Here is a 20,232-nt window from a genome sequence, read left to right as displayed (position 1 = left end):
AATATTGCCTCATCAAAATGTTGGAGCGCACACAAGTTATTTCCTCCAACTCTCAGTGCATATCTTTGGTATGTTACCTTCATCTGAGATTTTTTTATCTTTGTTGTAGCTCTTCCTGCAGACAATTAAGATTGCTGAATATTTTTTTTATTTTTTTTTTATAAATGCGATGTTATGTGAAAGTTTATACGATGTTAGGATTGCTGAATTATTGGGCCATTAAGAATTCTTATGTTAAAAAATAATTCGTAGTGCCATTAACGATTGTCTTTTAACATAAGAATTTTTTTTAAAATCAGTATGAAAGTTTATTCCATTATATTTCATCTTCCATTAATATTTTGATGCAGAGATAATCATATTCTTCATTTTTATATATATCTTATTAACATATGTATAATATTTTTCTAAGTTGCATCGTTAAGAATGATTAATTAATATGTTCAATAGGTAGATGAGATAATTTAAGTGGAGAATGGTGAAACAAGTACTCCAAAAAAGAAAGTGACACAATTAAAAGCACCATATGCAGGGATGGTATTTGACACAATGGAAGAAGCAAGAAACTATTATGAAAAGTATGGCCGGCAAGAGGGATTCTGGATTAGAACTCGATCTTCCTCCAAGACAAGAAGGCGTTTAGATGAGGTAATGAGTAGACAATTGTTTGTGCACATGAAGGAAAATACATGCCCAAAAATACATCACAGAAGGCTTTAGAAGAGAATGATGGGAGATACATAAGTGAGATTGAGAATATGAAGAGAACGGGTAAAAATTGTTCTACGGTGAAATGTGGATGCAAAGCAAGTATGAGAATTAAGCTTGATAGATGGTCAAACAAATGGAAAGTTTCAAGTTTCCAAGACTCTCACAATCACAAGCCAGTTATACCGGAAAGAAGAATGAAAATGAAGTCAAATAGGGTTATGCCGAAAGCAGCTAAAATTTTGACTGAAACATTTCATGAAGAAAATTTGCCAATTGCAAAAGTTCCTTCAATCCTTGGTGGCCCGCATATTGGTTTTAACAATAGAGATTGTTATAACCACTTGAGAAATGTCCGGCATAGACAACTGGATGGAGGTGATGCACAGTCAGTCCTTACTTACTTTAGGAAGAAGCAAGCTGAGAATCCTCAATTTTTTTATGCCATTCAATGTGATGAAAACGGAAGGGCAACTAATTTCTTTTGGGTGGATGCTCAATCACGCATGGCGTACCACTATTTTGGAGATGTAGTCACATTTGACACAACCTATAGGACAAACAAGTATGATATGCCATTTGCACCATTCACAGGAGTAAACCACCATTTGCAATCAATACAATTTGGATGTGCACTTTTACAAGATGAGACAGAGGTGACATTTTTGTAGTTGTTTGAGACATGGCTTGAAACAATGGGAGGACGTCATCCAGTTTCCATCATTAGTGATCAAGACTTGGCAATGAAAGGAGCAATTGCCAAGATTTTTCCTAACACTCGCCATCGGTTATGCCTCTAGCATATTAAGAAGAAGTTTGCAGAAAAATTGTCACATGTGTACTTCAAGAAGTCCAAATTCAAAATTCAAATGAAGAAATGTATTCAGTCAACATACAACATAGAGGAATTTGAAGAAAAGTGGAAGGAATTGATGAAAGAATGTGAATTGGCTAATGATGACTGGTTGAATAGTTTATATGATATACATTCTTCTTGGGTTCCTATTTATAATCATAACATATTTTTTGCAGAAATGAACACTACTAGATGTAGTGAGGGTATTAATTCTTTTTTTGATGGATTCGTTACACCGACAACAAATCTTAGAGAGTTTGTTGTCAAATATGAGCAAGCACTAAAGAGGATCATGGATAGAGAAAGTGATGAAGATTTTGAATCAGAACATAGGTATCGCATTGTAAATGAAGGAGAATTCCTTTTGAAACATGCATCGAAGTTTTACACTAGAAATGTTTTCAACAAGTTTAAGGATGAATGGAGTAAAGTTACTCTCTTCAAAGTTGAAGAAATTTCATGTGACGACGAATATCATGCATACCTAGTGAAAACAAAACTTGGAGAGCATGAAGAGTTTGTGGTGAAGTTAAACTTGCAAACATACAAAGGTATGTGTGAATGCCAAAATTTTGAGTTTGTTGGAATACTTTGTCAACATTTGTTGAAAGTATTTGTTCGCCTTGATACAGATACACTACTAGACCATTTTATTCTTCCAAGATGGAGACAAGAAGCAAACAAATTTAGAATAATAGATTTTAAAAGTTTGGTGACAAATGATGGTAAAGAAGAATCAGAGGCTTTCCGACTTAGCCATATGTGTCATCGAGCAACAAAGTTGGCTTGCATTGCAGCATCTTCAAATGAGGCATACACAACTTCTATGGAAGCTATAAATGAATTGTCCAAGAAACTGTCAGACAATTTTACTCAGCATGCAACAATTCCTTCCTCAATAATAGGTGATCCAGGTAGTACTAATATTGATTCCTCTCAATTGTTGCTTTTGGACCCTAATATCTCACAAACTAAGGGTAGAAAGAAGGACAATATTAGTGGTTCAAAAAGGATAAAAAGTGGTATTGAGTTGGCTCAAAACAAGAAGAAAAGAAAGTGTGCATTATGCAAAAAGATAGCACAACATGACAAAAGAAATTGTCCATCAAATCTGAAAAGAAGAAAGAACGAATCAACAAATCTATGTAAGTTGGTTCACTTTGTTTTTTGTTTTTTTTGTTTTTTCATATTTCTAATAGTAAGGTCAAAAGCTTATCTTTAATTTGATTATTATGAATCTAAATATAGGCAATGAAGAGTCAGAAGACTTGTGGCAAGATATGGAGAGTGATGACCAAGAATATTGTTAATGGTGAGGTTTTTTAAAATTTTTTTTTAAAATTTTAAGTTGTGATCAAATTTCTTTTCTTTTACTTTAATTTATGCTCATTAGACAAATAAAATGTGTTTTTTTGTGCATCTTTGATGTTGTCTTGCATCAGGAATGGTCTATTATGTTCATCAATCAACTTCTCCCCCGTGTTTGAATTTCACTTCATATATGGCATGACGGCATTTGCCCTTAGTGAAACACACAATTAGAAACACAGATCTATCTTCCCCTTGATTTACAGTAATTGATGCATGGTCCCGATCCATAGGCAAGCTGGACAGAGAAAAGAGATAAATAGAACACGTCAAATTAATCTTTTCAAACACCAACCTACCTAGAGAGAATTAATGAATAAAGCAAGGTTAAAGCTACATCATCTACTTTAGTGAGCACATATATACGTATACATACGAATAAATACAAACAAAACAGTAAAAATCCCAGTATCTATAAATAAACTTCACTAATTTCGTACAAACTGCGAATGGGAGTGTAGAGTAATTGATACAGGATAATTACATATACAAAGTTCAATTCACAGAATAAATAAATCATCAATGGAAATCATGGAAATCTAAGGGAAAATCACCAACAACGTTATCTGATATTAGAGGAGGGTACGTAAGCTCCCTCACGGGTGAAATCTATAAACCCATTGACATTTATTAAGAATTTGTAACACAGGTGAACTGAAAACAACAATGCTACTGAAGAACATCAACAATTTTACTGAGAAACAAAAATTAATGAAATCCACTAAGCCATGCACAGACCTTGGGTGGTTGGGGACTGCCGTCAATCACCATCGTTTCGGATGGAGTGGGGCTAGTACTACTGGAGCGTATTAGGCGAAACTCCTCCATTGTTGATTTCTTCCAATCGACCAGAGATTTCTGGATCTCCGATAACTTCGACGGGAGAAAGGCATGGTCCTGAACATCTCGGCAAGGGATGAGCTCAGCAGTGGCGGAAGGGGTGTTGCAAAGCTCCTCCAATTTTGATATTAGCAAATCGAATTGATCCCAAGAAAACGTGGCTACCGTCTCTTGGCATAAAGCCGTCGGCAAGGCGTGGTCATGGCACTGAACATCTCGACTAGGGTTGAGCACAACGGCTGAGGAATGATTAGATATATTCCAATCAGCCATGATATCAGATGATAGGAACTTTGCTATTGGAATTGAGGGAAAAGGGAATTTAGGGTTTCGAGATGCAGCGGCAGAAGGGAGTTTGTGGTTGGTTTTGTTTTTGGTATGAAAGTTTTGAACTCGTGGAAAATTCTAGAGGCTACACAAAATAACTTCGATTTCTTACCTTTATTTAGGTCACATATACCCTTCGTAGTTTAGCAAAGCCCCTCGCTTTCAGCTCCCTCAAGACGTACTCTCGGAGAAAGAGAACACACCGCAGAGCTTCAAACGCTGTGCCGATTAATTGTCGCCGGGAAAATATTTAGATCAACGTCTCTGACGATCTAGGATTCCGGTGAGGACAATGAGGTCGCCTCATTGTGCCTCTACCGCATCATCAAGGCTTTTCTAATCGTCGTGCTCCTTCTCTACGGAGGTTTTCCACAATGAGGTCGTCCCCTCAACCCTCGCATCCATCGCTCCCATTCTCCTCGTCGCGAACGAGATCGACACAGAGCGTCCTCGCGTCTACGTCTCTCTCATCTACAAATCAATCAATAGCATTCAATTACTAATATATTAATTAATTGTTTTTCTCAAAATTTTGAGTTGATTAGTTAATTAATTCTTAATGACTGTCCGTTTGAATGAATGCAATGTGTTTGTGAAAATGTTGTTTTTATAGAAAGAGAAATCATAGAATAAAAAATGCATAATGATACACCAATTGGATCTCAGCTCCAGCGACCGTGGTATCAGGCAATTCAAGACCTTGCTGCTCCAACGACTGGAGGCGGTAACCTGGTTTCTCATGTGCCCCTACACCTAATTTGTCTTCTTTTTTCTGTTTTTTTTTTTCATATAATAAAAATAATACAAATCTCATTTTGATTTTGGGATTATTGGATCATACATTAATTTTTAATTATTGATTTATCACCTGTGGGTTGGTTTTATCGGACACGAAGATGATTCGATGAACGAGCAGAGAAATATACATGTATGTATATATTGAAATTGATGCCATGGATAAAACTCTAATGCTTGATATCTATGTCTGTGTTTGCGACGAGAGTGTCGGCTTGGTTGGATATACATGTGTTATGGTCTTGGAGTCGGTCTTTATCACATTTGTATTGCATTGTCAATTTCAATAGGTGTTACTTTTCTTTTCTCTTCCTTTTGAATGAAGGGATTGAAAATTGCATAGAATTTTAAAATAACGGAATAGATTCTATCATTTCAATTTTTGGCAATTGAATATTTTAATATTTAGATTTATGTTTTCCTCATTTAATAAATTATGTGCTTAAGTTGCTAAACAAGGGAATTGTCAATTTTTCTTCTTAAATTCTCGACTTTTAGTGGAATTATTTTTCCTTTTTTTTTTTTAATTTTTTAAGGACCTTTCCTATTGAGAGGGGCGATAGCATATTAAACTCACACACATTATACGGATACTAGGACTCGAACCCAAAACCTTACCTGAAGAAATAAATACTCCATACCACTGCACTAGCGGATCCTTGGCATTTCCTTTTATGTTGCCATGGTTGGCACATTATTTTTCATCCCATAACTATCTTTCTTATTTCCCTTCGTACATTGACTTTGACCACATGCATAGATATGCTAATCCTTTGAGGAGAGTTTCTTTTCTAGACGGGTAGTTAATATACAACACGCGTTCAAGGGGTTGGTAGAAACCAAAACCGGATAAGATCTGTGCAAACCTAGTCACGCCCGCAGATTAAAAGCCCATGATTTTTTCAAAAACACCCTTCTAGACCCTTCCTCTTCATCGATCAAAAAATGACCCAAAACCTAGTTCACTCACTCTTACATTTTTTTTAAGAAACTTTTTTGAACCATTGGATTAATATTCAACGGTGAATGACCACAATATCTCTTAAACTCCTGCAGTCTAAGAGATCGTAATTGTTTTACACATTACCAAAATGACATATATCGATCTGTAATGGCTTTACATTTTGATTTCTATGGAGATGATGTTGAAGGTTTTTGGGTGTCTCAAGATAAAGACAAAGATGAAGCAGAAAATAGTGCTTCCTCGTTAGGGTATAACATGGAGTTCTCAAAAATGGAATTGATGATTTGCCAGAAATATATGTTACGATCACTCCTATTAATTTTTCTGGTCTTTTTTTTACTACTTATTTTTAACAATGCAAATAACAGTTCTTAGGACTCTAGTATTACACTTGACTTTCATTTTAATTAATTACAATTTTTATATTTTTGGAATTTTGTTGCAAAGTAGAGTTATAAATAATTTCATACGTGCACATCCATATTTTTTTAGAGAAAATTTTCAGACATTTTTTATGTCCTTCAAGAATCACCCATACAAAAAATTAGGGTTAATTTTGATTTAGTATCATGAACTCTTACCCTTAAGGCATGTTTATCTTTTCACTCTCAATTTTAGCGATTACATATCCTAAGCTTTTTAATTTTGCAATCTGGTTTTGGGGTTAACTTTGACATCAAAATTTTGGTTAATTGCCTTTCATGGCATGCATGGTTCTCACCTATTCGCTTATTTCGATGTCAGTTGAAGAGTATTTTAGGATAATTGGTGTCTTCCAGCTCATGAAGAACACATTACACGCATTAATACCAAACTATTTTTTAACAAAATACCCAACTACCCTTCAATTGAAATTAAAAGAAGTGAATAAGTGGGACCCAGGCTTGTCACATAAGCAATTAACGGAATTTTTAAAGATAAAGTTAACACCGAAACCAAATTGCACAAAATTGAAAAGATTAGGGTATGTAATCCTTAAAATTTAGAGAGCATGGCAAAATGTGCTTTAAAGATAAAAGTTCAAGATACTAAATTGAAATTAACCCCAAAAAATTAACAAAACCGAAAATTGTTTCATTTTTAGTGGATGAACTTTGTTCGTCTGGACAATTTCAAGTGATCCAACAGTGTGATGATGTGGACGGTAAAAAAACTGTCATTATGTATTGAGCAATAACCTTGTATTCCTACGATTTGTTAGAGGCTGTTACAATTATAAGATTGATATGAGGTGTTTTTGTTTAGGTTTGGGATGTGGTGGACTAGAGTCCGTGGCCTTTTTTAAGAGGTGAACCACTGACGATTTTTGGTGTTTCGTTGTCTCTTCTTGTGTACATTCAATGTTGGGTGAGTGAGAAGTATAAGTAAATTTGAATTTCTCTTTCTACAAAAGCGAGAGGAGAAAATCCAATGTGTGAAATCTCTCTTGATTAGTTACAAAGAATGCCAAAAACACAAAGCCAACTATCGATTTGCACACATAATCTGTTCTTTTCGATACATAAAATTGCACAGTTTATTTTGAAGAACAAAAAAATCTAGAATTAAATCTACCGTGCAACCAAGAAAATCCACAGATGCATTTCTCTAGGAAAGAGATCCAAGAAAAGAGCAGAGTTTACCTAAACAAAATGGCTTCATCAAGATCTTTCATGTTAGATTCTCTTTACTTGTTATTTTGCCATAAAATAAGTTCCATAGTGTTTCTATTTCTCTTAGGATGGATTAATTACTTACCGAAGCGTATTAATGTTATTTGTAGTTCCAATGTTTCAATGCATATTACTACTTGCAAGTGACGTAAATAATATTTGTTCTCCGACATCTTTTTTCTCGCATATAAATAATGAAAGCTTTCATGTAAGGTGGCATGCAATTTCTCATAAATATTATATAGACTGAATTGTTTTTCACCATGCAATGCAGCAGAATAATAGATTTATTCTGCAGAAAAAGATCGAGCTACTAACTAGGCTGCGGTGGGAGAGCAACGATGAAGGCAAATGAAGTCTCCCTTGCCTCCGCATCATCAAATGATGTCGTGCATCAATGGAGCTTGGTGTGGTGGAAATCTCCGGAAATGGAAAGGTTCTTCTTTCTAAGGTTTGTAGAGTCGTTGCAAATTTCGGGACGCAACATTTTTCCCATGGATGGCGTTCACATCTGGTGGTATTGGACATTCTGACACACACAAAAACAACATACATACCTTATTTATTTCAGTCATCTTTGACATTGGTTGGGCTTGAATTCATCATGGGCCAAATTGTAGTTTCATGAGTTTTTTAATTGATTGGACCTGACGTGGTTTAAATTTCTTTAAGGTTGGCTGAATACCTTTCATGAGTTTTGACCCAATGAGTTGAAACATAAGAGCAACTCCACCAGTTGCCCCTTGCCATGGCAAGATTAGCCCTAGGGCAGCCACTATTCACGTGAATAGTGGCTGCCCTAGTGCCCTCCAACAAAATGTGTTTCCAGCAGTTAGGGGCTTGCCATGGCAATTACTATTCATTTTTTTGTTTTTTTCACAATTTTGTTTACTTAAATAATTAATTTGGATAATATTTTCGGATAAGATTTTTGGGTTCCTCCGTGTCAATACTATTCATATCGGATAAGATTTTCGGTTTCAAATTTCAGATAAATTTCAGATAAATTTCAAATTTCAGATACATTTCAAAATTCAAATTTCAGATAAATTCAAAATGTCAAATTTCAGATACATTTCGGAATTCAAATTTTAGATAAATTTGAAATTTGAAATTTCATTTTAATTTCAAATTTCAGATAAGATTTTCACCCTCTAAGATTGCGCCGCGTGTCATATCTATATGTGTACATTTTTCTATAAAATCAGAGGTTCAGCTCATACCTCCCACACCAATTCTTCTCTACATTTCCATTTCTCAAATTTTAGATTTCATTCTCCATTCTCAATGGCAGACATGGAAGAGATTTTGGAGAGGCAAGAGAGAGAAACTAGAGAGAGAATGCGTAGACGAGCTGCAAGCAAAAGGGCGCAGAGAGAACTAGATGAGCAACTTGGCATAGCAGTTGCTTTGCTGGAGGAAGAAAACCAGGGTTGCCGTAGTTCACGAGAAGGCCGTCGCCCAAATGTGGACAGACATAGACATTCTCGGGGTAAGAATCTTATGGAAGATTATTTTATCCCACAATCTCTGTACTCTGATGTTCATTTTCGAGGGAGATATAGAATGCAACCTCATTTGTTCAAAAAAAATCATGCATGATATTTGCAATTATGATGAATATTTTGTTCAAAAGAGAAATTGTGTTGGAAATTTGGGACTTCTTCCAGAGCAGAAGTTCACAGCTGTGATACGAATGTTGGCGTATGGGTCATCTGCTGATCAGGTGGATGAGATTGCTTGGATGGGGAAGTCCACTGTTTTGGAGAGCTTGGTGCGATTTTGTGATGCAGTGGAAACTCTGTACACCAGAGACTACCTCCGCAGACCTAAGCCCAGGGACCTGCAAAGGCTTCTCCAAAAAGCTGAGTCTCGAGGATTCCCTGGCATGATTGGTAGCATTGACTGCATGCACCGGCAGTGGAAAAATTGTCCAACAGCTTGGCAAGGGGACTACGGAAACAGAAAAGGGCAGAAAAGTATCATCCTGGAAGCAGTTGCTGGTTTTGATACATGGGTTTGGCACGCCTTCTTCGGAGTTGCCGGATCTCAAAACGATTTGAATGTCCTAGGTCAATCCCGGTGTTCAATGATGTTTTGAGAGGTGAAGCCCCAAATATCACATATGAAATTAACAATACCATCTACCAGACCAGGTATTATCTAGCTGATGGCATATACCCGAGGTGGACAACATTTGTGAAAACAATTCCACATCCCCGATCCCATAAGCAAAAATTTTTTGCTCGCTATCAAGAGGGGGACAGAAAAGATGTTGAGAGGTGTTTTGGTATCCTCCAAGCTAGGTGGGCTATTATCAGGGGCGCGGCACGTCTATTTGACGGGGAGGTGCTTAGGAGTATAATGATGACTTGTATCATCCTCCACAACATGATTGTGGAAGATGAATATGATTACGATGCTGATGACGTGTATGAACCAAATCCCATGGACACGGCCCTAACACGAATTTATGAAAAACCAGTGGGGCCAAATGGAGAAGCAATGCAGCATGAACCGTTGGTTAGAGGCGGTAGTTTCATGCCCCGTATGATTGATCGCTACACGGAGATGCAATCGTCCTATATTCATGAACACCGTCAAGTTGACTTGATGGAGCATTTATGGGCGGTGAAAGGCAATGAAGGAAATGAAGGTGAATAAAGTGAAGTGAAGAAGTTGTTTTTATTTTATTATGCTTTGGTTGTGGGTTGTTTATTTTTTATGCTTTGGTTGTGGTTTGTTTTATTTTATTATGCTTTGGTTGTGGGTTGTTTTTTTTTATGCTTTGGTTGTGGTTTGTTTTATTTTTTATGCTTTGGTTGTGGTTTGTTTTATTTTTTATGCTTTGGTTGTGGTTTGTTTTTTATGTATGGAATGTTTTGAATAAAAAGGATTTTTGTTGAATATTTTCTTTATTGACTAAAAGAAAAGCAATACAACTAATAAAATAAAATACATGAATTAAACAAAACAAAAAATACAATGAAATCAAAGGTACATGAATTAAACAAAAAAAAAATACAATGAAATCAAAGGCAAGTAAACTAAGACATTAAAGGCAAACAAACTATTTTAATGGTTTCCATCATTTAACCAATCGGTGTTGCTAGGTCCATCGTCACGAAAAAGTCTTCGTCTCATAACATCCCTTCGTTCTAGCTTCCAAAATTGTTTTGTTTCGGGAGACATATGGCTTGTATCCATGGCCATGGTTTCCCGATCTTTTTTTTCAATGTTTTGTTCGCGTGCATACTCCCTTTCTTTGCGTGCATACTCCCTTTCTTTTGCATATTCTGCTTGAACTGCCATATCGTGCTCTTGTTGTTTCAAGTCCATTTCAATTCTCATGGCTTGGTGCTTTGAAAGTTCCTCCAAAAATTGAGATGCATTCTTGCTAGAATTACTCCCTCTCTTCGCCTTCGCCGCCTTCCTCCCAATAGGCCTTGGAATATTTTCAATGGGTGAGTCGGTACTCATCGGAGAATCCATAGGTGAATCCGATGCCGGCGTCTCATGAAGTGGAGTCTCGTTCAAGACTACCGTCGGACCGGTTGGAATAATTTGGAATCTCTTACAAGTCTTCACCACCTCCCAACAATGGGTATGGTTGAAACTTTTTTTCCCTTGGCCGGTAGCACCAAACCACATTTGTGCTTGTATAATCTATAAAAAAAAAATGAAATGGAAATACAAGAGAATTTTTAAAATATTGGCAATGCAACATGTACAAAAAAAAACTAATGGAAATTAAAGAAATAATAAAAAAAATGCAACATGTATTAACAAAAAATAGAGACATATTAACAAAATATATAAATTGCAAGAAACATTTAAATAAAAATTAATATGACATAGAAATTAATAGAAGAAAAATGACAAATAATTTACCTCATTGCTAAGATTTTCTCCGCTTAGTTGGTTGTCAATCGCTTTTGCTAAAGCATTTCTCCATTTCCCCAACTCTTTATTAAGAACTTTCCACCTACTGGATAATGCCATTTCTGTACGTGTAGAACCAATTGCCCTTTCACAAAATGCTTGATGAATTTTTTTTCCACATATGAGAAAATTTAATCTCATTGCCCGTTACTGGACAATGACTAACTTGGACCCAAGCCTCACACAAGCTAACATCTTCCATCATGCTCCATGCCCCTCCATTTTCATTAGAAGAACCCATAATATGCTAGAAAAAAAATTACAACTTCAAAGTGAAAAAATATTGAATAGAAAGTGAAAAAAATTTGAGGAGAAAGTGAATAATAGTAGAAGGAGAAGAAAATATATGAGGATTACACAGTTGCCCGGGCTGGACTTTTGCTGCTGGAATCGTTTTTTGCCCCAAACCCCACCCAGCCCGAGTCCAAAACCTGCTGCTGGACTTGCTCTAATAGGAATGAAACTTTATTCCAAGTATCAAAATAGTCAATGTTAGTCAGCGTGGTTTGCTTGGATTTGACCCAGATTCTTGGTTTTTCTGAACAGGAAATAAGCCAGGTTTTGTAAATTTGCATTCCACGATATCCAAGCTGCCAAGGTGTGTTCACTCCTATCAAGTTAGGTCAAGACCCTTTGTGTAAAGAAAGCTCAAAGTTAGGATCATGGGCTGATTCCTTCAAAAAGATTTCAATATATATATTATTTCATTCAAGTCAAATAAAAGAATTTATATGGAGTAACTACCACACTCGAATTCATCATGCCTTGGCTTGATTAGAATTCAAGTTTCTTGAGTAATTGAAAAATCTATCCTTTTTTCATATTTATTTCCTGTGCTTACTTCCTCTCTTCATTTGTAAATATATGATATCAAAGGATTAACAGAGAAAAATCTTTCATTTTATGTTTCATTACAGTATTGTTTCATTTTTCTACATTCTGGTAATTTTATTTATATTGATTTTTTTTTCTTTTCAAAATACGATATTCTAAAGGGAGTTAATTTTCTCACTCATCTTTTGTCCACTTACACTCTCTTTATTAGAAATTGTATGTTTCCGCTCCTCTTTTGTCTACTTACACTCCATTTTTTGTTATAGTAAAAAGTAATTTTTTTTTTTTTTTTAAACAAAAGAGAGTGTAAGTAAACAAAAGAGGAGTGGGAAAATCACTACTCTATTCTAAACTAATGTAATGTACGTGAGGAGGATCAAACTCAAATGTGTAAGGACAAAAACATTGTTTTAACCAACTAACCTAATTCACGTAAGCATTTCTTTCATATATATACTAAAGGGTCCATCTTAACATGAATTTGGGGCCGTCATTGCATGAATGTATTAAATCATTGACCGCAAATATAAAAATCAACTACCCACTAATCTCTTAGATACCTCTTTCAATGTTAGAAAATGTCCCAAATTCAAATCATTTCACGTGTTATGTGTATATATGTAACATTTTTCGTATTATTGCATACCTAAATCATAGAGAGGGAAAAGAAACGGCAGAATGGTGTGGTTGAGTCAACTGAATCAAAAATTAAAAACACATTAATGCATGCAATAATTAAGTGTTAATTTATGTAGTTTTGACATGATTCTATAATGCAACCACTTCATGCTAACATCTACCTGTCGCACTTTTCCACTTTGTGATTAATTATAGGACTGGAGGAAAAAGATATCAACGACTTCTCTTCCCTTTTTATTAAAAGGAAAAGCAAGACGGAAAGAAATATCTTACTTGAGAATTCTAAGTTCGACTTCCTAAACGAAACCACATTTGCCACTCTATATATAAAAACCCAACCCATCAACAGTTCAATCACAAAAGCTTCTCCACATCTCTTCCATTAAGTCCAATTTAAACAGTCCTTTTTCTGAGCCAAAATGAAGAGCACTAGCGGTGATTCAACCACAATTAACATTCCAGAGTCAAGAAATAAGACGGTTGCTAAAGGAGAAACGCCATACGTAAGGATACAAGCAGCTCATCCCATGCATGATCAAAAGGGAGGATGGAAGAAGGGCATTTCCATTTTTGACTTCATTCTCAGGCTTGGCGCTACTGCGGCTGCTCTAGGCGCTGCCATTGCCATGGGGTCTAGCGAGCAAACTCTTCCTTTCTTCACACAGTTCTTCCAATTCCAGGCTAGTTATGACGACTTGCCTACTTTCATGTACGTCCCTCACTCTTAAATATCTTTCTATTACAAACTATATTTACGTATCACATTGTGAACAACACTTCTGTTAGCAATATGGTCTGAAATAACGTGTGGTTTCATAAAATCCAAATTTGATCAATTTAACTCATATTTATGTATCCCCAACTTTCTTACACTATTTGTGCATGTACTATAATATAGAACACATTAAACACTCTGAAATTTGGATATGTAAATGCAGGTTTTTCGTCATAGGAATGGGGATAGTGGGCGCCTACCTAGTCCTGTCCCTACCCTTCTCCATTGTAACCATTGTTCGTCCCCATGCAGTTGCTCCAAGGCTTCTCTTGCTTATTTTTGACACTGTAAGCTACCTCATTTCTTACACATTAGTCCCTAACCCTAAGTGTACGTACTTTTGTTTGGACATTCCTTAAGAGAGAGAGAGAGAGAGAGAGAGATATATATATATATATATATATATATATATATATATATGTTGACATGGAAATTCGTTGATTTATGTGATAGCTGGCGCTTACGTTGAACACTTCTTGTGCTGCTTCTGCGGCTGCCATAGTTTACTTGGCTCACAATGGCAATTCAGATGCAAATTGGCTTGCTATCTGCCAACAATTTGGTGATTTCTGCCAGCAATCCAGCGGGGCTGTGGTTTCAGCCTTCGTCGCAGTTGTTATCTTTGTAATCTTGATTCTGATGTCTGCTTCTGCACTCCGAAAAGTTTAACTTCAATGGGGTCGCATGTTTAAATCTGTAATATTGATGTTGTTTTTGGCTATGATCTTGTTGCCTTTCTTCAAATTGTGGAGTTATTTTGCGGAAGAGGATCAATCGATTATATGACGGTCCATTACTTTAATGAAAAGCCCTTTTCAGGTGTAATGGGATTGTAGTAATTTTAAAATGTAATAGAAATTGTATAAATATACATACAACTTAATAAACTCCAATATCCTAAGAATCATTAGCCTAAATCCTTAAGAATTAGGATAAATAATTGAGTTTAATCAACTTTAGGGAGTTTTCTTAAGATGGGAGGTTCCCGGTTGTCAATGTTAACTAAATCGTGTTTTGTTTTTTGTTTTTTTTCTGTGCAGTTGAAAACAGTTTTAAATTTTCACTTCCGAAACTAATTAAGATCTAACATTGCTTTGCTAAGATATATCACTCCATCAGACGCCATTAGGGTTAGACATATCTTACAGTGAAGTTCGTATATTGACCTAGCAATCCAATAGATCTAGACAAACACATAAACCTGACCTTGTGATTGTTTCTAAGATCGTTGTAGCTTCTTGGGATTGAACATCTACAAATCTTCTTATGTAGAATAAAATAAGTTGAAACCATTAAATGATGATGTGGCACTTATATGGAACTCATTTTTTTAGGCGAATTCGAAAAAAATTATATATATATATATATATATATATATATATATATATATATATAACATTCAAATTTCAATATTGAAATATAAAACATGAAAACCCACAACCACCTCCTTCCTCTCTCTTTATGTCTCTACAGCCCTCCACCCTCATCCCCAACAATGCCAAGCACCTCAACCTAACCCGCCACAACCACCAAGAGCAAGCCCACCCTTGAGCCCGACACCATTATAATGTACAATGAAAATCCTATATCGATAAGGGGTCGTTTGGTACGACGAACTGTTATAGATGGGACTAAATCTTGGGACTGTCGTGAATTGGCTTGGCTTGGTCTAAGCTGGATTAAGTACTGACCTACATTTGGTGCTACTTCGGATTGAAAAGTTGGATAACGAAAATAATACTATCCCGTGTTTGATTTATGCTCAGGCTGGGACAAAATTTTTAAATTTTTCTTTGAAATGATAATATTTTAATTATCAACTATTTTTATTATAATTCCAAGGCCAAAAATTGGTATTAATTTTTCCAAAACTTGCCTATATTTTAAGAACACTTCCCTTATGCAAATTGCCAAATCGTCACTAAGTAATTGCAAACACAACATGCAATTGCAATCACAATTTGCAAAAACAAAATGTATGTTTGTCAATTGCCGAACCATTAGCCACAAGACCTCTACCCTTTTATTCTTCCTTTCTTTGTTCATGGTGAGACAAGATCCAAACCATCCCAACATCATATCAAGCAAAAGTCATATAATATTTATAGATGCAAACGTTAGATATTTTATATATATATGCAAAAGTCATCCACATGGCTTGAAACTACAAATTCAAGTTCACATATCACTTTCCACAAGCTCACAGACTAACAATAATAACAATAATCAACCAAAAACCCACATATAAAAATAAACATCCATAATTCCAAACTGAGATTAATAAAGCAGAAAAAACAAAAGCAATAATAGCAGCTACTTGTGGTGTTTCCAATTTATCGGATCTTGCCTTCTTCAAGCATATTTCATTGAGCAATTGCTCAACAAAGGTTTTGCTCCTGGACACAGGTGGCATGGTGGGGAGCCACCCAGGGGCGGAGCTATAGCTAGGCCTGCCATGGCCATGGCCCCCCCACTTAATTATTAATCTCTTGTAATACATTATAAAATATATGATATAGCAATACAATTATTGCAATTAGATTAGTGATGGCCCTCCCAGTTGAAGATGAAAAACCTAGTAGAAGTGATTTTGAAATTTTGGCCCCTCCATACTAAGAATCCTAGCTCCGCCACTGGAGCCACGTATACCTCCACCCCGATCCGATGGCAGCGGTCGTGCACATCAAGGAAGGACCAATCAGTTCAACCAAACTAGAAATCGACAACAATTCACCGATAACTACATCCAGGGCTCAAAACCACCAACTCACCACCTTCAGTCCATGGCGCCTCACCTCTCCCTTGACCAATGTAAGCAAATAATGGATGTCGTTGGTAAGGAGAATGTTAATCCAACACAAGCAAATTTTGCATATCTGAATTCTTCTTCTTACTTTAGTTTTCATGCCAAAACATATTTTCCGGATGTCTGGATCATAGATAGTGGCGCTACTGATCATATTACACACTCTCCTAATCTTTTTACCACTTTGTCACACACTTCTCTTCCATCAGTTGGGTTGCCCACAGGGGACAAAGCACAAATAACTTCAATAGACACTATACAATTTGATGATCTTTTTCGCATTATTGATGTTCTATGTGTTCCTTCCTTTAATGTCAATCTTCTGTTCCTACCACGTCTTACTCAGTCTCTTCATTGTTTTGTTCGTTTTTTTTCCTACCTTTTGTTACATACAGGACTTGCGCACGCAGAAGATGATTGGATTGGGCAAGAGGCATGGGAACTTGTATTACTTCGATCCGCACCACCTCGCTTCGCATCTTCACTCTTCTTCCACCTACCATGCGACTGTTCAAAATAATGTGTGGCACCTCCGATTGAGACATCCTTCCAATGCCAAACTTCATTTATTATCCAAGCAATTTCTAATATTTCCCTTCCTAAGCATATTCTCAGGCTCGCACTTGGACCGGTTCAATACTGGGTTGGGATTGCGACATCTCCCAGCCCATTGTGTGAAGTCAGACAACGATTAATGTGCCGGTTTACTATATGTGAGCATTTGTTGTATCTCGACCTGTTATGTGACTTCTGATAAGGGGCTGCTAGAATGAGGGCCTGCCATTGCTCCCCGTTGACCATTTTGGGGTTCTGACAAGGGTGGAACACGATGCTAGATTTTTACAAAACGTTGGGCTAGGCTTTAGTACGGTATTGGGCTATTGACATGCTATTTCCAGTATTCAATGGGTTTTCGTCAAGCTACTGGAAATAGTCTATTTGTTTTATTTTTGGGCAGCAGACTAGATATTCTCCTAAGGCATTGGATTAATTTTCTTCCTCTCTCATACTAACCCATGTGTTTGGGCCTGAAGAACAAGCTTGAGTTTTAATGCTCCCAAGTGGCATTAAAACTTTCGTTCCTCGAACCCTCAATGGGCCTTGTGATTGCTTGTTCCCGTCTATACCACAACCTTCTCAGCAAGCCCCGGGTAATAAAGTGGCTTGGGCCCACTTAAGCTTGTAGAACAACTTGGTATTAGAATAGGGGTTCTTTATATGGCATCGCGTGTTTATTTAACATGCTTGTGTTTGAATTTTATTGTGCCATAATAAGCCATGGTCGGGCCAAGTAGCATCAGATAAGTTGGTGAGCGTGAATTTATAAAGTTGGTGCATGTTTGCCTGGCTTGGCGCATGGCCCACGGCTTATGTGGGTGCATCCTCCAATTTCTCTTACGTCCCGATCGAGCCTCTTTTGTGATTAATTACTTATGCTGGGCTAAGAATTAACCTAGGCCTAGCCCTTGGATTTTTGGGCCTTAACAGAAGGTAATGCAGTTCTCTGTTTTCTAACATCTACATGGAGTTGGAGAATATATCAAATCTATAGCAATTCATAAAAGATAAGACAAGAGAATATATGTAAGCTTACTGAGTTACTCTCCCGTTGAAAGGCTAAAACCTGAAGGGATGTTCTTATCTGCAACTCCAAGGGAAGAATAGTTAATAATAATAAAAAGTACATGTACCCATTAGCGACAAGAAGACAAACACCAAATGCAATCTATCTGGATAGCGTGTACTAAACAATTTCATCTGAGAGGGAATTCAGCCAAATGCGGGTTTGCGTGTCAATGAAAATTAATCTTTAACTGTGCTGCAATTACCTGCAAATGTTTCAAAACACAACTTAACTCTCAGATCTACTAGGCAGTCTAGCCTATCATTTAGTGTCAGAAACATGACCAAAAAATTACATACTTATGCCACGCGCAGCTTGGAATAGCTCTCCGAGGGCAGCCAGAGTAACCTGCGGCAAAGATGAAATTTAGTAAAGATAATCTAGATTTAATAACAAATGTGAAGGACGTTTTTTAATTTTAGCTGATAATCCAAACGATAAAACCAAGAAATTTCTGCAATTAATTCTTGATTCACATATATAAGGATGAAATTTGGTGGCTGGAACACTTAGGAGGTTGTTCACTTACTCTTCTAATCTTCTTTCATCGGTAATAAGACCCTACTCTTCTAATCTTCTTTTATTTGTTCACGTGCCCCGACATAAATAACACCATATACTGAAGTTATTACAGTCTACTTTACCAATTTCCTACCAATTTGAAAGATTCCAAAACCATACATTGTCAGATATACGTATGCAATATGGGACTTATTTATCTACGAATATTACCTATATTTAATTTTTGTTATCTATGTGTATGTTTGTATGCGTGTGTGTCTGTATGTACATGCATGAATGCATACATTTTATAGTTTATTGCAACTCTAAACTTGAGAAGAATCCAGGAAGATCAACCTGATTGACTAAGATTCTGGCTAATAAAGCGTTTTGACTCGTAGTTGGGTTTTTATTGATGTCTCTTTTCATAATCTCACGTACCCTGACAACATATATACAGAGAAGATAAGGCTGAGTGAGAGGAGCTCGCAGAAGAAAAGACTAATAAACAGATCAAGAACGAAGCAGTTATTCTCTCTCTCTCTCTCTCTCTCTCTCTCTCTCTCTCTTAAATACTACTTCATGGTAGAATTCTATTCTAAAGAATTAGAATGAATGATTGAAGTAAGGAAGGTTGATACTCATAGGAGCAGCTACGGATATGCAACCAAAAAATATTTTAAACCACCAAAATATAAGATAGAAAAGTAAGAGAATAATGTGACTCATCCCCCATTGGCCAATGATATTACAACACCACTTGTTACTAGCATGCAAGGTGGCATGGCAATGATGATTTGATTAAAATCAATTCCAAGTCTCTACACATGGAAAACAAGAATGGTATCATCTTTCAACTAAAGGAACAATCTCATACTAGGCTTAAGATTTAGGGCTTCTTAGATCTCGGTCCAAAACGATTAGCTGTCATTGGATTTAGTCCTCGCGTTTTTTGTTTTAGATGCATGTCCTTTGACATTTATTACTCTCTTTTTTGTCGATTTTACCCTTTAAGGTTAATAAGGAAAACACATTGAAAATCTAAATTTAATGCATTATTTCCTTGTAATTGAATTCCATAATTCAACTTTTGAATTCTTTCCTTGATAATATTCCTAATATTGATAAAATACAATTTAATCAATAAAAAGTAAAGACCAACATATTATACCAATCGATTGTACAAGCACCCATTAAATTATGTACCTGACATATAGGTAAATAATATTATTATTAGCAACGAAAAATACTTAGTGATAAATCATGTTACCTATAAGTTAGGAACATAAACCTATAAGACAGATACAAATATAGACAAAATAAAATTGTATGTTACATATAAAAAAAAGGTTCATAAAATACTATTACCCATTGTTGAAAATATGAAAAAACATATATATGTATACCTATGCAATAGGCAATATGACATAAATGACTATTACCCGATTCAAGTCATAAGGGTCAACATTGGAACAACAAATGATTTTAAAATATAAAAATATAAAAAATTACAGCATAAAATATTTAAAAAAAATCTAATTCTATGCTACATAAAAGTCAAAGAACTTGAATCAAAGTCAATAAATTCAAGGATTAAATCC

The 20,232-nt window shown here is 35.9% G+C and overlaps 1 protein-coding gene across 1 annotated transcript; it reads left to right on the top strand.

Annotated features, from left to right (window-relative positions):
• The first annotated feature begins 13,344 nt into the window (after positions 1 to 13,344).
• On the top strand, positions 13,345 to 14,369 carry LOC117636889 (casparian strip membrane protein 1-like). Its single transcript, XM_034371603.1, has 3 exons — positions 13,345 to 13,634; positions 13,864 to 13,987; positions 14,154 to 14,369. Exons 1-3 carry the CDS (start codon positions 13,345 to 13,347, stop codon positions 14,367 to 14,369), a joined length of 630 nt encoding a protein of 209 aa, XP_034227494.1.
• Positions 14,370 to 20,232: the final 5,863 nt, after the last annotated feature.

This window comes from Prunus dulcis, chromosome 8 (genome assembly GCF_902201215.1).
Source record: "Prunus dulcis chromosome 8, ALMONDv2, whole genome shotgun sequence".
NCBI lineage: Eukaryota > Viridiplantae > Streptophyta > Magnoliopsida > Rosales > Rosaceae > Prunus > Prunus dulcis.
Note: the sequence above shows the minus strand (reverse complement) of the source record. Positions and strands in the feature narration are given on the sequence as shown.